Source organism: Amia ocellicauda, chromosome 5 (genome assembly GCF_036373705.1).
Source record: "Amia ocellicauda isolate fAmiCal2 chromosome 5, fAmiCal2.hap1, whole genome shotgun sequence".
Classification (NCBI taxonomy): domain Eukaryota; kingdom Metazoa; phylum Chordata; class Actinopteri; order Amiiformes; family Amiidae; genus Amia; species Amia ocellicauda.
The window spans coordinates 1940001-1960401 of NC_089854.1; the positions used below are offsets into that span (position 1 = coordinate 1940001).

Here is a 20401-nt window from a genome sequence, read left to right on the forward strand (position 1 = left end):
CAGCTCAGTCTGCAGTAACTTAGTGTAATATTTTAGGATGATTGCAAGAGATGGCCACCCCCGCCCCCTTTGTAGGGAAGTTATCCGTTAATCGCGGTGTGAGTGGTGGGACCAGCTGCTGCGAGCTTTGTGAAATAGCGCCCAAACACTGGCTTTGTGGTCAGGAAACTGTTTACAGTGTTTAACAGAAGTGCAACCTTATTGGTTTTGAAGTCTTAACATCACCAAAAATGCTTTTTGCAGTCTTTCATAGACTTCACACCGAGAAAGGAATGTCTGTTTATTGTTTTACATATTTCTCTGACATTGTTCTGCCAGGCATCAGTCAGGTGTTGGGCAGGACGGCAGGGCTCTGTGGGTCTGATCTCTCTGCTGCGTGTTCTGCAGGGTTCCCGGGGGCCGAGGCTCTGCGGGACTGTTCTGAGCTGACGTCCCTCCCTGTGTCTTTCTCCTGTCGGGGGACAACAAATGGTCTCGGTAAACGACTGTCAAGTGTTGACCACCAGTCCTGAGGCACTGAGGGGATCTGTGGGGGCGCCGTATGAAAACTGCGCGCAGCCTTTCAAGGACCACGCAGCGGCCCCCTCAGCCAGCGATGAGGCCAGCCTGGGCTCGAGTCCCAGCCCTGGCTCTAAGGACACCAGCAGTCTGGGCTCCAGCCCAACCAGGGACGGCGAGCTGGGGCTGGGGCTGCTCTTGGCCTCGGCCGTAGGGGAGGACGGGAAGCCCACCTGCGTGGGCCAGCAGGTCAATCTGCCGGACTTCAGCTCCGGGCTCCCGGCAGACTTCTCCCCCACGCTGGAGGAGATCGAGGAGTTCCTGAAGGAGAAGATGGGGCTGTCCAAGGAGCTGGCCGAGCCACCTGCGCCCTCCTCCCCAGCGCCGACCTCTCCCTCCAGTCTTGACCGGGCTGCGGAAGAGGCGGTGGCGGACTTGACCCCCTCGCCTGCCAGTTCTTGCCTCGACGCCCCTCCCACCCCAGTCCTCATTGGCACACCCCTGCTCCTCCAGCTGCAGCCTGTGCAGCTCACCCACGACGCCGCGCAGACTCACCCCGGCACGCTCCGGCTGGCCCACCTGGTGCTCAGCGTGCAAGGGGCCCAGAGCTTTGCCTTGCTGCCCCAGGCCACGTCTGCCACCCTGGTGCCCGTCTGCAACGGCGGCATGGGCAAGGATCAAAAGTATGTGAAGATCGCCCCCTTGCCCCTCACAGTGAGGGCCGTGGGGGGCGGCGCCAGCCTCCTTAAAACCGTCCCTGCCAGGACTGCCAAAGCGACGCCGGAGGTCCTGCGGGTCCATAAGTGCACCCACCCAGGCTGCGAGAAGATGTACACCAAGAGCAGCCACCTCAAGGCCCACTTCCGGAGGCACACCGGGGAGAAGCCCTATATGTGCAGCTGGCCAGACTGTGGCTGGAGGTGAGCATCTCTTTGACACAGGGACTAGGAGAGAGAAAAAAGAGAGACAGACAGACAGACAGACAGACAGACAGACAGACACACACACACACACACACACACACACACACACACACACACACACACACACAAACCCAGACAGTTCCTCTCAATGATCTTAAGATTATACTCCCAGACTTTGGTAATATTGAGAAATCTTGTTTTTGTGTGTGTGTGCCTGAGCTCTTGTGTTGTGTTCATGTGTAAAAGCGCTGAACAAATCTGGGTTGAATGGCTTTCGGTGAAAGACTGAGCTGACTACTTTTATCAACTTGCAATGGAGATTAAAAGGATCAAGTGTGTTTTTTTTCTCAAAGGGTGTTCGCTTGTCTTGGCATTCTCAATGAAATCAGACAACAGGATTTGAACAAAAAGGAGGAAACGCACGACAGAAATTCAATATGTTGTAAAACCGAGACGAGTAAAAACGATAGAGGTGTTTTGTATATGGGGGCCTGGATGGTTTAGTAAAGGTATTCAGGAAGTCTTGCAGCTCTGATTTCTTTGTATTCTACATGGTATAGGTATATGTTCCAACAGCAAGTAACTAACCTTGGATATTTAATAATGTTAAAAAGGATGCAAATCAGGAGTGATAGAGGGGGGGGGACTAATGGCATAAAAGTGCTGAATAAGATCAATCTTAAACACAGCAACTTTCCCTTTAAGAAAGTGGATTGACTTCAGTGGATCTGTGTGCATCTCCCCCCAAAAGCATAAAGGGACAAACTGAGGAGGAAAGAAACAGGACTCTGACACAGAGTACTCTGCACTTTTTAAGTGTTGTTGTTGTCATGTGCAGGTTCTCGCGCTCCGACGAACTGTCCCGGCACCGACGCTCGCACTCGGGGGTCAAGCCGTACCAGTGCCCGGTGTGTGAGAAGAAGTTCGCCCGCAGTGACCACCTGTCCAAGCACACCAAGGTGCACCGCAGCCAGAGGCCCAGCCGGCTCCTGCGAGGCAGCAGCTGACCAGCACACCCCTCAGCTCTGCTCCCTCCTCCTCCCAGCACTTGATCTCCAGCACAGGGGCCCCCGGGAGAGACCACGCCAAGCGACTGATATCTATCTATCTATCTATCTATATATATTTTTTTTATTATTCCAGCCTCTACCTATTTTTTTTTTGTTCCTCGTCCATATGTCTGTCCCCTTTAATTTCTCTTTGTTAAAATTTTACTTGGTTTTACTTATCTCTGCAAGTATTTTTTTTATTTTTGAAACGCTGCCTGCTCTCGAGGTTCGCTCCGACTCCGGTCGTGCTGTGAAGCCGCTGCTATGGCTGCTGCCGACTTCCTGTGAATTTGGCCGATATCCAGCTGGCAAACTTGCTCATCTGTCCTGTAATCTGAGGTGGCTTGGCTTCTCTGTCAGGACTCAGTGCTCTGTACTTTAAGGAGATAACTCGTTCATCTGTCTTCTGCATTTTACTTCACCCGCATTAAGGAACTGGTTAGACGTGATGCTCTTATTCCCTCGTGGCAGGGAAGTCCCCTCCCAGCTTCACTGATTTTCTGTTTGCCGTGAGCAGAATGAAGCCACATGTCCGTATGTAAGCACTCTGTAAGCCTACTTTGGAAGTATCTTCTGCTGTTCGTCAACAGCGCTAAACAAACTCCAGCTCGAAGTGGCATCTATAGAAACCAGGAGAAAAGGAAATGATTATGCAACACTGGTTAGTCCAGTTCAAGCAGGAATAATAGAAACAATCCTTTTCTTTTTTTTCTTTCTATCAACATGAAGGCAAATCGGAACCCCCCGCAGACTCGGTTAAGCCCCTGTGCACAGTGGCCATGTGCTCTTCCCCTGCTGCGTCATGTCAGGGGTTCTGACCGCTTGTTTGTTTCCCACGATTCCTGTCTTCAGGTGTACAGGACGCTGTCCGTCTCCTCAGGCAGGGGACTTGGGTGGCTGGTTCACAGAACGTCGAATTTCTGGCATGAAAATGCTGTTGGAGTGTTTGAACAGGAAGGAAAGATTGTGCAACTACACAAACGTGTTAAAAAAAATTATAATAGTGAAATATCCAATTACGATTGTTAGGACAAAAAATATAAAGTTTACATAAATTGACTCCTTTATGTAGCTGTTCTTGTGTCCCTTGTTTGTCACAGTATAGATGCAAATGTTACATGTTGTTATATGAAGCATGCAGCTTTATATCCCTTGCCATAAATGTCCGGAGGTTACACCCGCGCACGGTTTGTCCGAACTGTGCTGTAAAATGGCACACTGTGTGCGCTGGACGACTCGGGCCAACAGAAATTACCCATCATGCCTCTGGACAGCGGAAGGATGAATGAACTGGATCGATCTACCTTGTGCTTGGACAGTGAGAAGACGACAAAGAGAATCTGGAATGCTGGCAATCATAGAAAAATAAACGAATACAGGACTAAACCACCGGACCTCGGCCCAGGCAGGGTGAGGCCGTGGGCCTCTGGCTCCGGGCTTAGTGTACATATTGAACATTGCCTTCCTGCGGCCAGTCTGCCATGGCCTGGCCTTCTTCTCCGATAGTGCCCGGATGCCCGGCAGTCTGCTGGGTGACAAGGAAACCAAAAAGCAAAAAACAGCAAAAAATTTACAAAAATGTACATGAACACTACTTTTCCTTACAATAAAGTAAGCGATGGAAATCCCGGCCTGTTGTGGTGGTGGTTTGAATCCTGAAGCTGCTGTCATGGTGAGGGTGATGTCTTGGGGGTGGATGGGGTGGATGGGGTGGATGGGGGTGATGTCTTGGGGGTGGATGGGGTGGATGGGGGTGGATGGAGTGGATGGGGGTGATGTCTTGGGGGTGGATGGGGTGGATGGGGTGGATGGGGGTGATGTCTTGGGGGTGGATTGGGTGGATGGGGGTGATGTCTTGGGGGTGGATGGGGTGGATGGGGGTGGATGGGGGTGATGTCTTGGGGGTGGATGGGGTGGATGGGGTGGATGGGGGTGATGTCTTGGGGGTGGATGGGGGTGATGTCTTGGGGGTGATGTCTTGGGGGTGGATGGGGAGGCCCCTTCCAGGAGAGCAGTGCTGATGATTCTGCTTGACCAGTGGGTGTCTTTTCAAAAATGGACATCTGATGAGGTGAGTTGTGTGTTCTGTCCAGGTAGGGGTTTGACCTCCTTCAGTTTACAAAAGAAAATAAACAATTAAAATATAAATATATTTATGCCACCGGTGCTTTAGCTTTTCTGTTCTGTATGGTATCACTGCTCATACATTTTCTTTGGGGGAATTAATACTATATCTGTCAAAACTGCGCTGTTACATTGTTGATTCATGTGTTTAGTATTGAAATGCCTCTGAACGAGTCTATCCAGGAACACTGCCTGGAGGGTCTCTGCTCTGCTGGACCTCCAGTCAAGGCTCGTTTTGTTTTTGGCTGACTGGCCCTTAATGTGTTAAATGCAAGTATTGTTGTTATCGCCATTTGCACCCTTGGGGGCTGTGTGGTGAAGCTTCCCTTTCTTCCCTTCTGAATGTGCACCCAACGTGTTTGGTGGCCCGGAGGGAGCACAGTTTGGGGGGGTGGGGTGCAGAGAGCTGCAGTCTCCTAATGAACACTTTCAAAATCTGCATTCCTAAGGTCTGTAGCGTCGCAGAACCCGGGGAATGTTCTAAGAATGCCTCTATAGGCTGTGGAATGAGCGCCATTGAGATGCATTGCACAACCCATAGATATGCATGTGTATATAGAGAGGTACAGAATCTCAGATCTGTGCTGAGCCCGGATAACCGATTTGAATATTTGAAGTGATGTCTTGGTATAGTTGGATGGGAAGGAAAAAGAAGCCCAATGAAACCAACACCAGCGCCCAACACTGTGAAGACATTTGTGAAATGAGCTGCATGGTGTTTGTAGCCGTATACAGGTTTGAAGGTTATACAAACACATTTTTATCTGGTGCCTTAATTCCACAAAGCCACATGTGAGATTTCCTTCACACATCCCTGCAGGTCTCCACACATGTCTGTCAGGGCACTGTAGTTCATTGTTTAATTCACAGAACTGCAAATTTGTGTGCAAAATAGAAACGTACAAGATCGATCAGTGCAACCTGAACTTTAGGCCAATCAACATTTATCCTACAATCAAAGTTGTTTAATTTTTGTACAATATTTTATTTAATTTCCTTGAATTATATTCGATTCTATCACTTTTTTGGAGGTAAAAAGCATCAATCATTATTTATAAAATAAAATGTAATAGAAAAAAGTATTTCCTAATGATCTAAGTTCTGAATGTTGTTCGAAGTTACTGTTTAGGTCGCCTGGTCTCTGGTGAATGAACTTTGCGTGAAGAGGCGGTGACGCCCTGCTGTAACAGCTGCACGCTGACTGAATATCACATGAATAACGGGTGTATTTTTGCAGATCTCAGGCCACACTTGCAACAAGTGGCCGTGCTTATGATAACTGACAGCAACAACCACATGTCGATACTGAGTGAACAGCCCCATTGTTTTAAACTGATAGAGAATCGAGAGCTCGTCTTCAGGGCTGGTCTGGCTGCCAAGACGTGATCTCCCCTCCTTCGTGAGGGGAGGTGAGCAGACAGTAACTCGATCCTGCCTGTCTTGTCTATTAATAACTGCCCCTTGCAGGATGCCCACGTTTAAAGTAGCACAGATTCATGAGTGGATGGAAAAACATACATATATCTGCTGCCACAAAGGTGAAATAAACAGCACAATGAAAATGAAGAAGACGTTTATTTATTATAGGTTTATTTGCTGGGGCTGAGCCACATGCACACAAATCCTTATAAGTGGTACAGTAAGCATATTGTGAAGTGTGGTAGGTGCAGTATGTATCTCTCCTGGGTTTGGTCATTTTTAATACATGCTTTCTGTATGTATGAATGTATTTATGAATATTCAAGTATGTATTAGCAGACTTATGCTTTACACAAGAACAATTCAAAGCATTTGAAAGTGCAATAATACAACCAGTGCACTAATACAATATGTATACATCCTAGTACAATGAGCTATCATGCAGAAAATACAGGTGCGTCCATGTGCTAATGTGCTAAACATACACTTATAAAAAGGCTCTACTGAGTTTAAAGAGCTAGTAGTGCGGTCTGAAGAGAAACTAACCCCGTGAATCAACTTTAAAGCAGTCAGGTGCCATTAATTAATAAACAGTATAGACAAAAATACAGAAAATATCAAGGAACCTTAGTATGAAGAAAAAAAAAACGTTTAAAAATATATTTTGGTAAATGCCAAGGCGGTATTAGTTTTGACAATTCATACACCTACAAGAGGATGAGCAGCGCCCCCTGCAGGATGTCCTCACATGTACACTGTAGTGCCATAAAATGGCAACTTGGGTTTTAGCAAGTAGCACAGCAGAGTTGTGAGACTGGAGTTGGCCTTTTCCCGTGTTAAACCTGTATGTTATTACTTATGCAAAGAACACAAACCACAATGCAACCACAACGCTGCATTGCGCCGCTCATATTAATATTTTCAATCCGCTGAACAGTCATAGGTAGGCCTATCTAGCAAATGTCTTAACAAAAACAAAACCCTTTAAAATCTAATGTACAATGCAAAAATACATACATAAATACATGCATCATTAACAATCTCTCACACACACAAATAAGTTCAGTTTTGTTGCGTGATTGGGCCTATGTGGTCGTGTTTAGGACCCGGGGGGAGCCGACACCGAGGTGCTCTTCCCAGAGGCGGAAATAAGACCCTGTCGGAAATTATTGAACACAATATAACCGAGAAACATGTCCGAGTGCAGCCGAGAGAGGAAGAGGAGGCGGGAGGCGTGAAGCGGGGCTGGAGGCCATTGGTGTGCGGTGGATCAACACCCACGAAATGCGCGGCACGGCTCTCCCGCACCGGGGTCTGGGACTGATTGTTTAATTTTTCGAGCCACTGTACTGCAGTATACTGCACTGTACTGCACTGTACTGCACGGCACTGCACAACAGCAGCAGCGCAGCGGCGCGACCGAAGAAGACACGCTCATTTATCGAGAAATATACAACCTCTATTTTTTAAACGACGCGGGGTGGTTTTTAATGTGTGGTGCAAAGCGCCTCCCCCGCCCCCTGCAAAAAAAGCGTGTTGTAGTAAGGAAATAAGTGCATGTCAAACATGTAGGCGTGTGAATGTGATCGCGCAAAACCGCTTCGTTTGCACAACAAGGATGTGTTAGAGAAAATGCTCGGGAAAGAAGGAAGTGATCTCAGGCTTTAATTTCCTGTCCTCGAGCGCGTCTGCCGTGCGTGTCTCTCGCGCACATGGGGCTCGCGTAGCACGACGTCGTTTCCCGCACTGGCGGCTCCGCGCAGGACCGCAGCTCGGACCCGGTTCTAGGTTAGGTGAGTATGTTGTTGTTTTCCTCGCACCGGGACGGAGGGAGGGGAGGCTCAAGCCCACCCGACTTGCGTGACGGAAACTTGTGATGTGAAAGCGCTCGCTGTCAGTTGCGCAGACAACACCCACCACAACACGCACAAAGTGTGTCTGGCCGCCTTGGACGCGCAGCTTTACTACGCTTGTTACGTAACTGGACAGTCAGAGAGACTGCTATCAACTTTATACTAAGTACAATAATGTGTCCAGCAGTACACAACAGTGCAACGTGGAGGCCCGCAGCACCGCAGGCTGCCCGGCTCGGCTGCAGTCGAGCTGCTGGACAGTTGCAACTGTTGCAGCGCAGTGAGCTGTCAGTGCCAGAGCAGCAGCCCTGCGTGTTACTGTTGCACTTCACTATACTGGAAAAGCCAACACTGCGTCTATATCGATCAGGATAATGCATCTGTAATGGACTCCTCTAATTCTAATGATTATTTTCCATACTGCTGCATCATAGACCAAAGTCCTAGATTGTTATTCCTGTTATTCATATATTTGTAGAATTTTATTATTATTATTGCATGGACAGTAATTATGCATTTGTGTCCCGTTTCTGACCGTATTATATGTGCGATCTTTGTATTTTCTTGATAATCTTCTTGTTTGTAGTTTAAAATAAACATATTTTTTGCAAATGGCCAGTGGCTATGCATTTTCCCATTGGCGACAATATTATTTCCTGTCGATTTGTGTGTGGGTTTATTTCCATACAAAGCATCCCAGCTGGCTGGCGGATGAGTCAGGGTCGATTTAGTTTAATTTAAGCAGCTTACACATGGAGAAGAAGCTCATAGATCAGAGCGGTTATTATACCCAAGTCACGAATTATGTCAGGAGAACAAGGTGTTCTTCACTGCTGGGAGCGAGCATTGAATTTGTGATGTTCGAGGGCTTGGATTTATTTTTCATTATGCCTATATACAATACAGATAGGGAGTCCGTTGCATTTAAAGTTAGTGACTTCAGTTGTAAGTGTGAATTGGCAAATGAGGATGTGATGCCTTCAGTGCCAAAACTAAACCCAAATGCAGATGTGTGCTTTGTTGTACCCAGTGAGTTTTCCATGCTCTTTCTAAGCAATAGGGATCGTTTCCCTGCTCACTTAGTGCACCCAACCTTTGGCACCTTGTACGTGTTTTTGTCATTGCCATGGCGGAGGACTTTATCTAAAGTGACACTTGAGGTGAACTAACTTGATATTTTGGCACCATCATCAACACAGTGATGGTGTATATGAATCCCATAGAACACCTGTGGGATCAGCTGTCATAGGGAGTCAGGGAGACTGTAGAGGCCTGCTTTCCCCAACACTGGGAGCTAGGCCACTGGCTATCTAGCCTGCATACACTGCAGCAGTCATTATAGCCTACTCCTTTGTCATTTGTACACTGTTCTGGCACTTCGTTTGGTGGATCTGTGGTGTTTGTTCAAGAAAGGAGAGGAAGCTGGTTAAATTTTAGAAATATGTACAGTGATATTTCAAGAATTGGAAACTCCTGTCAGTTAAGAAAAAACAAAATCAAGTGTTAGTGTTGCAAGGTCTCCGCTCCTCTTTGCCTAACAATACATTGCTAAACAAATTCAGAAACAAGGGCTTTTAAGAAATGTTTGTTCTTGCCGTCTTTTGTTTTTCCCAAGGAAATGCATGTTGGATTTGCTTTGTCTTAATGGTGTCTTTGTTTAAATATGGAATTACTAGGATTGCAGGGATACAGCGACAGACTCTTTGTGTTAGATCAGCACCCTGCCATTCAAGAGAGAGACTGTTATTATTTGTTCTTTTGCTCTCCCTCTCTCTCTTTGTCGATGGAGGACTGAAGCGTGCTTTAACAGTTGTGTTGGGGCTGTTTTTACGTTGATCCAAGCGGACGCTCCGCTGTTCTACAGTGCCCGAGCATCAGGTGATCAGACTGGTTGCCTTCATCCTCTGGGTCGCCGCGTGGGTGTCTCTTGGCTCGGTCGGGGGGGCGGTGAAGGCGGCCATGGCTGCGGGGGCCTGTGACTCCCCTGTGACTGACAGTGTGCCGAGGTGGAATGGACTCGAAGGAGATGCGCAGGAGAGTGTGGCTCCCAGCCCGGTCCCAGCTTCTATGGGCACAGTTCACACAGAAAAGGCGTCTCTGCACATGTTTAAGTGAAATTCAGATGCTTTCATACTCGGCCAGCGTGTGATTTTTGTGGTTATCCGTAGGTTGCTCTGGTGTGAGCGCTTGTGTTCATTATGACATGGCTATATATAATATACACAGTGGCTTGCAAGAGTATTCAGACCCTCTCTGTGTTTTTGCAGTCACGACACTTTGAAGTGGCGATTCATGTGTTCTAAACACAACCTACTCGACACATCCGAAGCAACAACAAAAATAAAGAAGTTAGTAGATCATTAATACGAAACAAAAATTGAAAAGTCATGATTAAATGAATTTATGTGCTACACAGTTAGTTGAATGGCCTCTGTGTGCGATAATAGAAGTTATCATGATTTCAGAATTAAAACACCCATCTCAGGTAGTGAATTTCAAGCAAAGACTCAACCATGAGGACCAAGGAGCTTTCTAAGCCAGTCAGAGATAACATCTTTGAAAAGCACCAGTCAGAAGAAAGGTACGAAAAATATAAAAGTCTCCAAATATCCTTTTGAGCCCAGTGTGCTCAGTCAACAAGAACTAGATTGTGCATTGTACCACCAGGCACTGCCTAGATCAGGCTGTCCCTCCAAGGCACTGTATCTGTATACACATGTATAATACACTGTGGGTTCAATCCCAGGTGGGGGTATTGCTGTTGTACCCTTGAGCAAGGTACTTTACCTAGATTATTCCAGTACAAATGTAACAATTCTGAGTCACCCTGGATAAGTGTGTCTGCTTAGAAAGTGAGTAATAATAATCAATAATAATAATAATAAATGGGACTACAGACACTGAAACCAGACTCTTCCCAGGGTACCCCACAGGAGCCCACACTTTCCTCCTGACTGCCGCGGGCCCACTGGTGGATCTGCCTCCTTCCTCCCCAGCTGCTCCATATCTGGGGCGGCAGGGGAAGCAGGCCTTTGTGGTCTGTTCTTGAGCTCGTGCCAGTGCATCCCAGAAGGGTTCTAGGAGATCCTGCATAGGCTGAATTTCACCAAAATGTCAGTATTTTAAAATGCTGCAATGACAACCAAGCCACCCTGAAGCGTGTCTGTTATCCCCAACTTCGATCTTGACACTAGGTGGACTAGATTCTTGCCGGCTCATGGTAGGCCGTGAGGCCATGAGTCTGTTGGCATCATGGTAGTTCTGTACCCTGGTTTGGGGCGGAGTGAGTTTGGCCGAGAGAACCGATACACGGCGATGATATGTTTGCTACAGGTAGCTGTCTGGGTGCCTGTGGTGTTTCCTGTTAACCGCACTGCACAGAGCGCAGGGCCGGGGGTCTCGCTCTCGCAGGGGCCTCACGTGTGTTGTTTCCCTCGCTGTGCGTTCGTGTCCATCTCCCTCAATAGCGAGCGCAATAGATGTCTGAACCACACACGCTGTGCCTCTGTCTCAGGTCTTTTCCTGAGTTTTTTTGTTTTTGTCCATGGTTTAGATTTTAAACCCTTTTTTCTCTCTGCTACAGTACACATCTCTCTCTCTTTCTCGGCCTGGGATTATAATCCCCTCTGAATGGGTAACCTCTCTGTGTTGTCCTGTTACATAAGGCTTACTCTGTGACATATCCATAAGTCTTAGCGTTTTCACCACCATTAAGTGAATAAAAAGTAATAATAATAAAAAGAGTGTGCCAGATAAGAAGCCATACGTTAGCAGTATTGAGTGTAAGACTACCAGTGAGAGTAGGCCACTCAGTCCACTCCTTATTTTTAAGGATCTGAAATGTCCCCTCACGTCCTCTCTCTCTTCCCTCTGTCTGCCTTTCCCGCTCTTGGCCCTGCAGCCATGGACAGCGCGGTGACTCTCTGGCAGTTCCTCTTGCAGCTGCTCCTCGACCCCAGCAAAGAGCGTCTGATCTGCTGGACCTCGGAGGACGGGGAGTTCAAGCTGCAGCAGGCGGAGGAGGTGGCCCGGCTGTGGGGCGTCCGTAAGAACAAGCCCAGCATGAACTACGACAAGCTGAGCCGCGCGCTGAGATACTACTACGACAAGGTGATTGAGAGAGGTGTCCAGAGCTGCTCCCGGTCCCGTGGTACCTTTGTCTGAAGCAGTCCTTCAGCACTGAAGCATCGCTAAACCTTCCCTCCCCAGTCACCCTGTCCCCCCGTCCTTCCTGCGTAAAGATTGCACGCAGCTGCCGTAATTGTTTCTGTAAAGGTGGAAATCCCTGTAATGTTCCCTGCTTCTCCTCTCAGGATTTAGGGAAGGCGCTTAACAGTTCTCTTCTACTTTACAGTATTTATCTGTCTGTTCATCTGTTTTTATCTTCTGTCTGTTCCTTCCTGTGTTTCTCTCCCAGAACATCATCAAGAAGGTGAATGGGCAGAAGTTCGTGTACCGTTTCGTCTCGTACCCAGACATCCTGAGCGGGGAGGTGGGCTCGGCCGGCAGGGTGGAGGGGGCTGAGGCGGGGGAGGGCGGCGGCGGCGGCGGCACCGGGGGGTCTCTGACCTTCTCCGAGAGAGGGGGCACCTCCAGGGACAAGGAGAACCGGGCTGGGGGGGAGAAAGGCGCTGGCTCGGGCAGACCGTCCAGTCGCAATGACTATATCCACTCGGGCCTGTACACCTCCTTCACGCTGACCTCGCTGCAGTCCGGCACGCGGCTCTTCAAGTCCATCAAGGTGGAGAACCCAGGCGAGAAGCTGGCTGAGAAGAAGGCCGGCCCGGAGCCGCAGCAGCCCCAGTCCGTCATCAAGTTTGGGACCACACCGTCTCGGAACCCGCCGGCGGTCGCCCTGGAGGTCGTCTCGCCGGCCCCGCCCCCCCAGCCTAAATGTGGCGGTGAGCTCAAAGCGGCCACGCCCCCTCCCCTGCTCCCGGCCCCGCTGCCCGTGGAAGAGACCGTGCCGGATGGCCCCTCCTCCGGCCCCGCCCCGTTCACCGACTCTGCCCTCTCGCCCTCCCTTTCCTCCCGCTCGCCCTCCCCCAGCAACGTCCCGGACTCGTCGCAGGAGCTGGTGATCGACAGCGACATCGAGTACATCTCCTCGCAGCCTGCCAGGGGGCCACTGCAGGTACTCGCGGGCTGCACGGGGGCCTCACTCAGGGTGGCGGCTTTCCTTTTTATAGCCGCGTAAAGGAAAAGGAACCCGCATGCCACCCTTGTCCCTGCCAGCCCAGACAAAGCCAGCTACACCAAATCTACCCCTGTATCTACCCCTCAAATCTTGTGATCTGAATCTCACGGTGCATATTGTCATATCTGTACAGATGTGGATGTAGTGTATGTAGCTGTAGGTTGAGAGGCATTTTTCTTATTATTTGCCAGTATTACTGTTAAATCATTTTACTGTGTTTTTTATTAAAACAAAATGAAATATTTAACATCTATTTAAATGACTTTTAAATGACTATTAAATGGCTGTAAATGTGTTAGAGCTGCAATCAACATCCGCTCTGAGTCCTGAAATTGAATGTAATGGAGTAATTGTATTACCTTTATTTCACTTTTAAAACTATAACAATTGCATGAGTCATCAGACAGTCTGTATTAACTAGTTGCTGTTGAACATGGTGTCATAAGTTCTTAATGTGTATCCAGTACCACTATTACGAGTCACTTTACTGCTTAGGACTTGTAGTTTAGTAATGGTGAATTCAATTTCACAAGCACAAGCTGCTCTGCAGTGATGTGCATTAGCTGCTTCAGTGAACGCTGACACCACCAGCAACACAGAGATTATGGTCACTGTGCACACGACAGGGTGCTGCTTCTGTCAACAATCGAGTATTAAAACATTAAGTAACAACACATTTTTAACACATTTCTTAAACCAACATGACTCCCGCCATGTTTTACGATTTCCAAAATATGCCGATAATAAAGTGCTCACAAACATGTACTAATCCAGTCTGTACAGTCCTAGCAGTTTACATATATTTTAATCATTAATTTTTTAATTAGTAATTTGTAACATGTATGATTACATGACATAATCAAATGTGTATGCTCTATAGGCTATATATGGCCCTGCGTAATAGAATAAGAAACTCATGATCAAAATTCATATCACAAAACTGAATATGTGCCAAATAAGTGCCAAATACATTTTTGCCAAAAACAACTTTGGACCAAACTGACTCGTTCCCAAGTAAACAAACATGGCGCTAGTGCTAAGAATAAAATCCGGACTGTCCTGACCAGCTTCTTGCAGGTGCATCTTGCAATGAGTAGACACAAATATTTTTCTACAAATCAATTTGCTAAATCTGTGCAAAGTTTCACATTAATGTATGCGGATTAGAACTACTCTGTCTACAGCATTCCAGGCTGATTTCATCTACGCACTCACACAGACACGCACACACACATGCACACACTCTTGTGTAGATGGTGAACTCTGACCCTCTCGCCCCTCTGTGCAGGTGCAGCGCCCCCCCCAGGCCCAGGATGATGGCAGCGGCCCTGAGAAGGAGGCAGAGAGGTCCCCTGCGCTGAGCAGCAGCAGTCAGAGCGGCAAGTCCAAGAAGCCCAAAGGCCTGGAGCTGACGCCCACCCTGGTGGTCACCAGCAGCGACTTCAGCCCCATCAACCTGGCCAGCCCCTCCCTGCCCACGGCCTCCCTCACCCCCGCTTTCCTTCAGGTCAGTGGCTTCAGGGGTCCATGTGTCTATGTCCATGTACCAAATTACAGGTTATATTGATGATAATTTTATGTGTGCATCCATTGAAAAATCTGTTCATGTTCCTCAGACGTTCTAATAATTAATTAATTAATTGACTCGTCTGGTGTGTGTGATGTTTTTTCCCAGTGTAAGCGTTACACCCTTGTTTTGTCCAGTAGAGGGCAGCGGTATCACACATGGGGGAGCCCTGTGGAATTGGTTGTGTTGACATTGCTGTGCCATCAGGCATGCAGTGAGGTGACGAAACAATACTAAAGCAGACCCTCCATTCTGAGCTGTGATCCTTTCTTGCAGTGCAGAAGGGAGAGACTTTTCACTACATAAGCTGTGAACGGCATGAATTGACCTCCATATTGAATCTGCACCAGATGCTCTATGAGTTGTTTAAAGGCATCCGGTTTAAGGGCGACCGGAATGCTGTGAAACCTCATGAGCATCGGGGTCCGTGTCCTTAACGCTGCCCATTGCAACCTCCCTCTCCTGCAGACGCCCACCCTGCTGCTGACGCCCAGCCCCCTGCTGTCCAACATCCACTTCTGGAGCACGCTCAGCCCGGTGGCGCCCCTCAGCCCGGCACGCCGACAGGGGACACACACGCTGTTCCAGGTACAAGCGCCTCCTCTTTCCTCTCCAAAACTGTCATGTATGTGCCGAGCGCATCAGTGCACACACTGGTGCAGGGGTTGGCATGTAATGTTGTTATTAATCCATCAGCCTCAGTTGCCCCTAAGCTGGGTGACTCACAGTTCTTGCTGTAACTGTACGAAGACCTGAGGATGCCAGTGCCACCTGTGTGATGAAAATGAAACGCACAGCTTTGTGTTGAGATCGTTCATAGTAGCCCTGATTTCATGTTGTTGTTAGTTTGTTGTTGTCAACCCTGCTGCTGCTGTTGTTTTGTTTCAGTTCCCGACGGTCCTCACCCCCCACATGCAGCTGCCTCTGCCCAACCTGGACGGCTCCAACACCCCGGGGCCGCTGTCCCCCGACCCCCAGAAGACATAGCGGACGGGCCTGCTCCCCCAGCTGAACTTTGACCCGAGGCCGCGGCACGTTAGGACGCTTCACAATAGATTGCAGCCGGCCTCGATGGGGGACAGGGGGTTACTGGGGAAAGAGACAATCGCGCCGGCTCTAATTTAACAAAATCTGATGTTTGGGTGCCAGAGCTGGGTCAGCCACTCTGTTCTAGAGGACAGATGTTTCGGGAGGTGTTTTTTCGGTGCTACTGAGAGATAGAGAGAGAGAGGGAGGGAAAGGGAAAGAGAGAGAGGGAGAGAGGACGAGAGGACAGAGAACTCAGCCAGCCAAACCGACCACAGTGTTTTCAGATCTGTTGCTGCCGGGCTGCTCTGCCCTCGGGGACATCATCTGTACGTGGTGAGCTCGGTGGCACTGCTGCGCCGCTGTGACTGTGGCTGTGGAGGAGGCCGGGGCAGGAGCGGCAGGCCGGCTGATCGGGGGTTCTAGCGGGGGGGGTGCCTCGGTGCCGCGAGTCGGAGGCGGAACTGTCCGTCGGGGGGGGAAGTCTGTGGAGACGCCAGGATCACCGGCACAGTCCGTTTTGAGGAACTTTACCCGCCGCTGGCAATCGGTCTTTTCACTCCTCCTCTTGGCCCCATTTTTAAGCCAGCACTTCTTTGTAATTGATATTGATTTATTATTATTATTATGATCAGTTGTTGTTGCTTTTCTATTTTAATCCTGGAATCGTGTTGAGGAAACGACCGTGTGGTCTTTTCTGTTGTATGCATACTGCCCCCCCCAAGCATTTATACCTTGGTGACTTTTGTTTCCCTTGTTCAGCTTCTGTCTTATTATTTTTGTTTTTTTGTCGTTGTCTTCTGCCTTCGCTCTGCCTCCGCTGACATTTCTCCATACACCTCCTCGCCGCGGTCTGGAATTCCCATGCTTCTAGAACGTTAGACTGGGGGTTATAGAATCGGGCGGCAGGGGCAGGGTTCCCTGCGGCTCTGGGGCTCCGGGGAACTTGATGAGGACTGTTATCGTTTGGTGTCGGGTTATAGGCCGTGTCAGAGGCTGCACTTCTTACAATTAGTAATTAAAAATTAAATGATTTTTTTAAAGAATTCCCTCTCCTTAGCCAGTCGAAGTGTCCTCTGCAAAACTCCTCTGGCCTTGCGTTGCTATTAAGTGGGGGGAAACGCATCGATCCCCAAATCTGTAATCCTCTACGGTTTATGTGCAACGTGGGTAAGATCAATGCATCCCGGTGTGCCGGCCTGGTCTCTGTCTCTGGTCTGAGAATAGGTGAGCGAGGCTACCGGGCTGGCTGCCCACGTCGGACACACTCAGACTCCTCCAGCAGAGTTCCTCCTTCTGGGCTCGAGGGTCTTGGCTCTGCTGCGTCTCAAAACACAGCTGTTGTGCCATTACTTGTGCCACATGTGTGTACCTGGACACATGAGTACCTGTAATCGCAGACCAAATTAATAATGAGAGAAAGAATAATGAACAAGAGGCCCAGTGTGATTTCCCCCCCGCACCCAGCGACAGAGCAGCGTGTTCATGTTGTCATGAGAAATGCACTCTATGTTTCTGAAGCTGAGTGGTGGAAAGGAATATGAAGGGAAAACTGCAGAACTATATTTAAAATATGCATATGACAAACGGATACCTCCCAGACATCTCCGCACCCTGTTCTCTAGACAGATTTTGGCGATAACGGAGGCATGCATCATACTGACGAGGAGGTGGTTGTAGGAAGTGCTGTAAGGCCTTTGGAAAGTATCTGAATTGCAGCGCAGTTTGAAATGGATAGAGATGAAAGGTGTGTTATCAGTCATTTACTCTATGACCAAACGAAATGTATCCAGGCTGCCTCCATGGTTAGTCGATGGAATTGTGGACCGTCAGTGCAGTGACATCACAACACCCCCAGCCTCCCTGCGCGAATCGTACAGCATGGCGAGGTCTGCTTGGAGTCTCCAGGCCCGTAAAACACCTCCGGGAGGAATTGGACTGAGACCATATGCCAAAAGCCTCTGAGTGTCTGTCATAGTCGAGACTGGCACCCCTGAAAGGTGGACAACTGTCCTTTGGGTCTCCCAGTGCTTTTGTTAGTAGAGCGTAGTTTGATAGTTACGTTGTAGCGCTTGCTGCTCTTTAATGGCGACATATCGACAATCTAAAGCCATGACTACAGGGGCCCGAGTGCTTTAGACGTGATGTAGCGAGAGATCCCCCATGATGCACCAGGAAATTGAATTCTTACCCAGACGAATCAAAACTTGTACCTTAATGATCAGTATTAGATTTACTTGGTTTCTTTCCCTTGAGGAGTGGTGTTAACGTGACCAAAATTGTAATCATGACGATCAATTTAAATCTCTATATATCGATTCTGGAAAAATGAAATGTAAAAGATTCTAGTTTTCATATTGTAGTTTTTGCTAGGATTTTTACACGGTTGATCAGTTCAGAAGACAGCGCAAACTTTGCACTGAAGCCAAAAAAAATTATCTTGGTATTTACCTTTTGAAAGAAAGAAATAGAAAATGAAAAAATGCATATATATATATATATATATATATATATATATATATATATATATATATATATATATATAAATATATTTTTCTATAACTGAAATTCAAATGCAAATGCAAAATAGCAATGGCAGGTATAACGTCAGCTGTAGTTGACAAAGGTCTTTGACAGATCAGGCTTCGCTGTTGGACCCAGAGGTTCTCTGGGCACTGGGCCGGGCCGTACCGTCTCTTTCCTATAGACCTAACCTTTATAGATTCAGCCTTATAAAGTCTGTACCCTGATCTCGTGTTTTGTACTTCTGCCTTTTGTATTTGCACATGACTGTATCGTACTTTGTCAGCACTTAAAAGATTGCGTTCCTTCTAGATCTAGACAATGGTAGTATACCTTTTTACTATATATGTATATTTTACGGTCTTATTGTACTGGCTTTCTTATTATCGTCGTTTTTTTTTTTTGCTTGTTTTTTAACTAGAATGGAAATCTGAATAGCATCTCCCCCCTCTCTTCAAAACGACAAAAACTAAATCTATGCACAAAGTACTTTATAATGCAAGGGTGTTTGCCAACTTAACTGGACAAGATCCATAGGAATATTTTCTTAAGATGTATTTTTCCACAAACCTTGACTCCTGCGATTGTTGCGAATGATCAATTTTATAAATTGAGATCCCTCTTTCTTGAAATTTCAAGCAAACGACAATGACAAGTGCTGTTTATATGTGTATTGCATTTAATTTGATTTGGGAAACTTATATAATACCCCCTACTGACGCCTCCTTTTATAAGACAGAAATGCACAGAAGGGAGGTACTGTTTTAAGACCATCAAACTATTATTTCACAATTTTTTACCGAGCCCTGCCTTTTCAAAGTGGGCAGATCTGACACGCGTCTGTCTGGTCTCTCGCACAGCACTGATCTCTGCAGACGTGAAACGACGGCCATCGTTAAACTGTGTAAAATGGGTCGTAAATAAATATGCCGTTAATAAATATATATTTTTAAACCTATTAATTCAGACTTGGGTCTGATATCTGGCGAAACTGGGACAATCGCAAATCCCCCCTTTTCACTCAACAAATAAATGCGAAAGGGGAGAAAACTGGAAAACCCCTGGCCTTCTGTAATGTGTTTTGTGTGAGGTGATGTCCACCTGACCCCTGTGGAGAGGAAAGCTCTGCTATGGCACCGTACCGAGCAGCTGTAGTTATTCTGGTGGGATTATTTTACTTGTCACATTCTCCTCCTGGTATATTTCCAAAATGCACTCGTTTGGAAAGCAGTATACTAGCCTGTTCTGTTATTATAGCCAAAAAAGTGAGTGAGAGAGCAACCGTGACACAACACAAAACAGAGTGTGCACAAACACTGCAGTGGCTGCGGTACAAGCATACGATTTCTACCACAGTGAACAGAAAAACAACCTTTTTGGAGGGCTCATGTTTTATTTTTCATGAGACTAAACATGCTGGTTTTGAACGAACTGTGTGCGTGCGTGTGCGTGGATGCGTGTGTGTGCGAGTGTGTGCATGGATGCGTGCGTGCGTGTGCCTTTTAAAAAAAAAAAATTCTCCAGCTTTTCCCTTTCTTATGCAAATTTTTATATTCACTGACAACATGGGAAAATTTGTATTTTGTTCCACTTGTATTGTGGTGGGCTGAGAATTTTAGGATCCCTTTTGGTTTCTGTTGTGAGGAAATGGTGTCTGTTTGGAGGGACAGACAACAGGACAGGAGTTCTCTTGGCGTACGTCCATGCGTACTGCAGGGGGCAGCCCCACACCGTGTCCATGGATCCGGTATAATCATCTTTTACCTCGGAAGGTATCCATGCTTAAAAAGGTTTTAATATGTACTTAAGTACTTAAAGAGGGTGATATTGCTATTGGAATATTTTAATCATGTTTGACATGAATCAATATGGTGCCATTGCGAGACCTTCAGTAAAATGATGTCAGACAAATATCTAGATTTTTATAATGTCGTCACTTTTTACAGTCATCAAATTACAAATATTAAAAAGCTAAATCATATACTTTGTGGTTGAAAGAGAAAATATATTTGAGCATAAACTGACGTAGGATAATCAAAAAACTTATGTACGTTTTGTTTCTTTCTCTGCGGTTGTATTTTTGTTTTTTTATTTTATGCTTCTGACATGTTTACAGATCTTGTATTTGGGCTTCGTACAGGGCTTTTGGGTTCACTTTACAGTCTCAAGAGGGAAGATCAATTAAAATGTTATGGTTGCTATTCTTCGCAATTCTTCGCTCG

The 20401-nt window shown here is 47.3% G+C and overlaps 2 protein-coding genes across 2 annotated transcripts in view; both read left to right on the forward strand.

Moving 5' to 3' along the window:
* The window catches only part of LOC136749167 (Krueppel-like factor 15), a 9504-nt gene extending 5405 nt beyond the window's left edge, over positions 1-4099 (forward strand). The window contains exons 2-3 of the mRNA XM_066703165.1: positions 388-1418; positions 2260-4099. Of these exons, the coding sequence (XP_066559262.1) occupies positions 469-1418; positions 2260-2428 (1119 nt within the window). The 5' untranslated portion in view covers positions 388-468 and the 3' untranslated portion in view covers positions 2429-4099. The remainder of the gene's footprint in view (positions 1-387; positions 1419-2259) is intronic.
* A 3075-nt stretch (positions 4100-7174) lies between these two features.
* Positions 7175-20385, forward strand: elk4 (ETS transcription factor ELK4). Its single transcript, XM_066703168.1, has 6 exons — positions 7175-7806; positions 11768-11976; positions 12284-13000; positions 14352-14570; positions 15099-15218; positions 15519-20385. The coding sequence occupies exons 2-6, from the start codon at positions 11770-11772 to the stop codon at positions 15615-15617; spliced, it is 1362 nt and encodes a 453-aa protein (XP_066559265.1). The 5' UTR covers positions 7175-7806; positions 11768-11769; the 3' UTR covers positions 15618-20385.
* Positions 20386-20401: the final 16 nt, after the last annotated feature.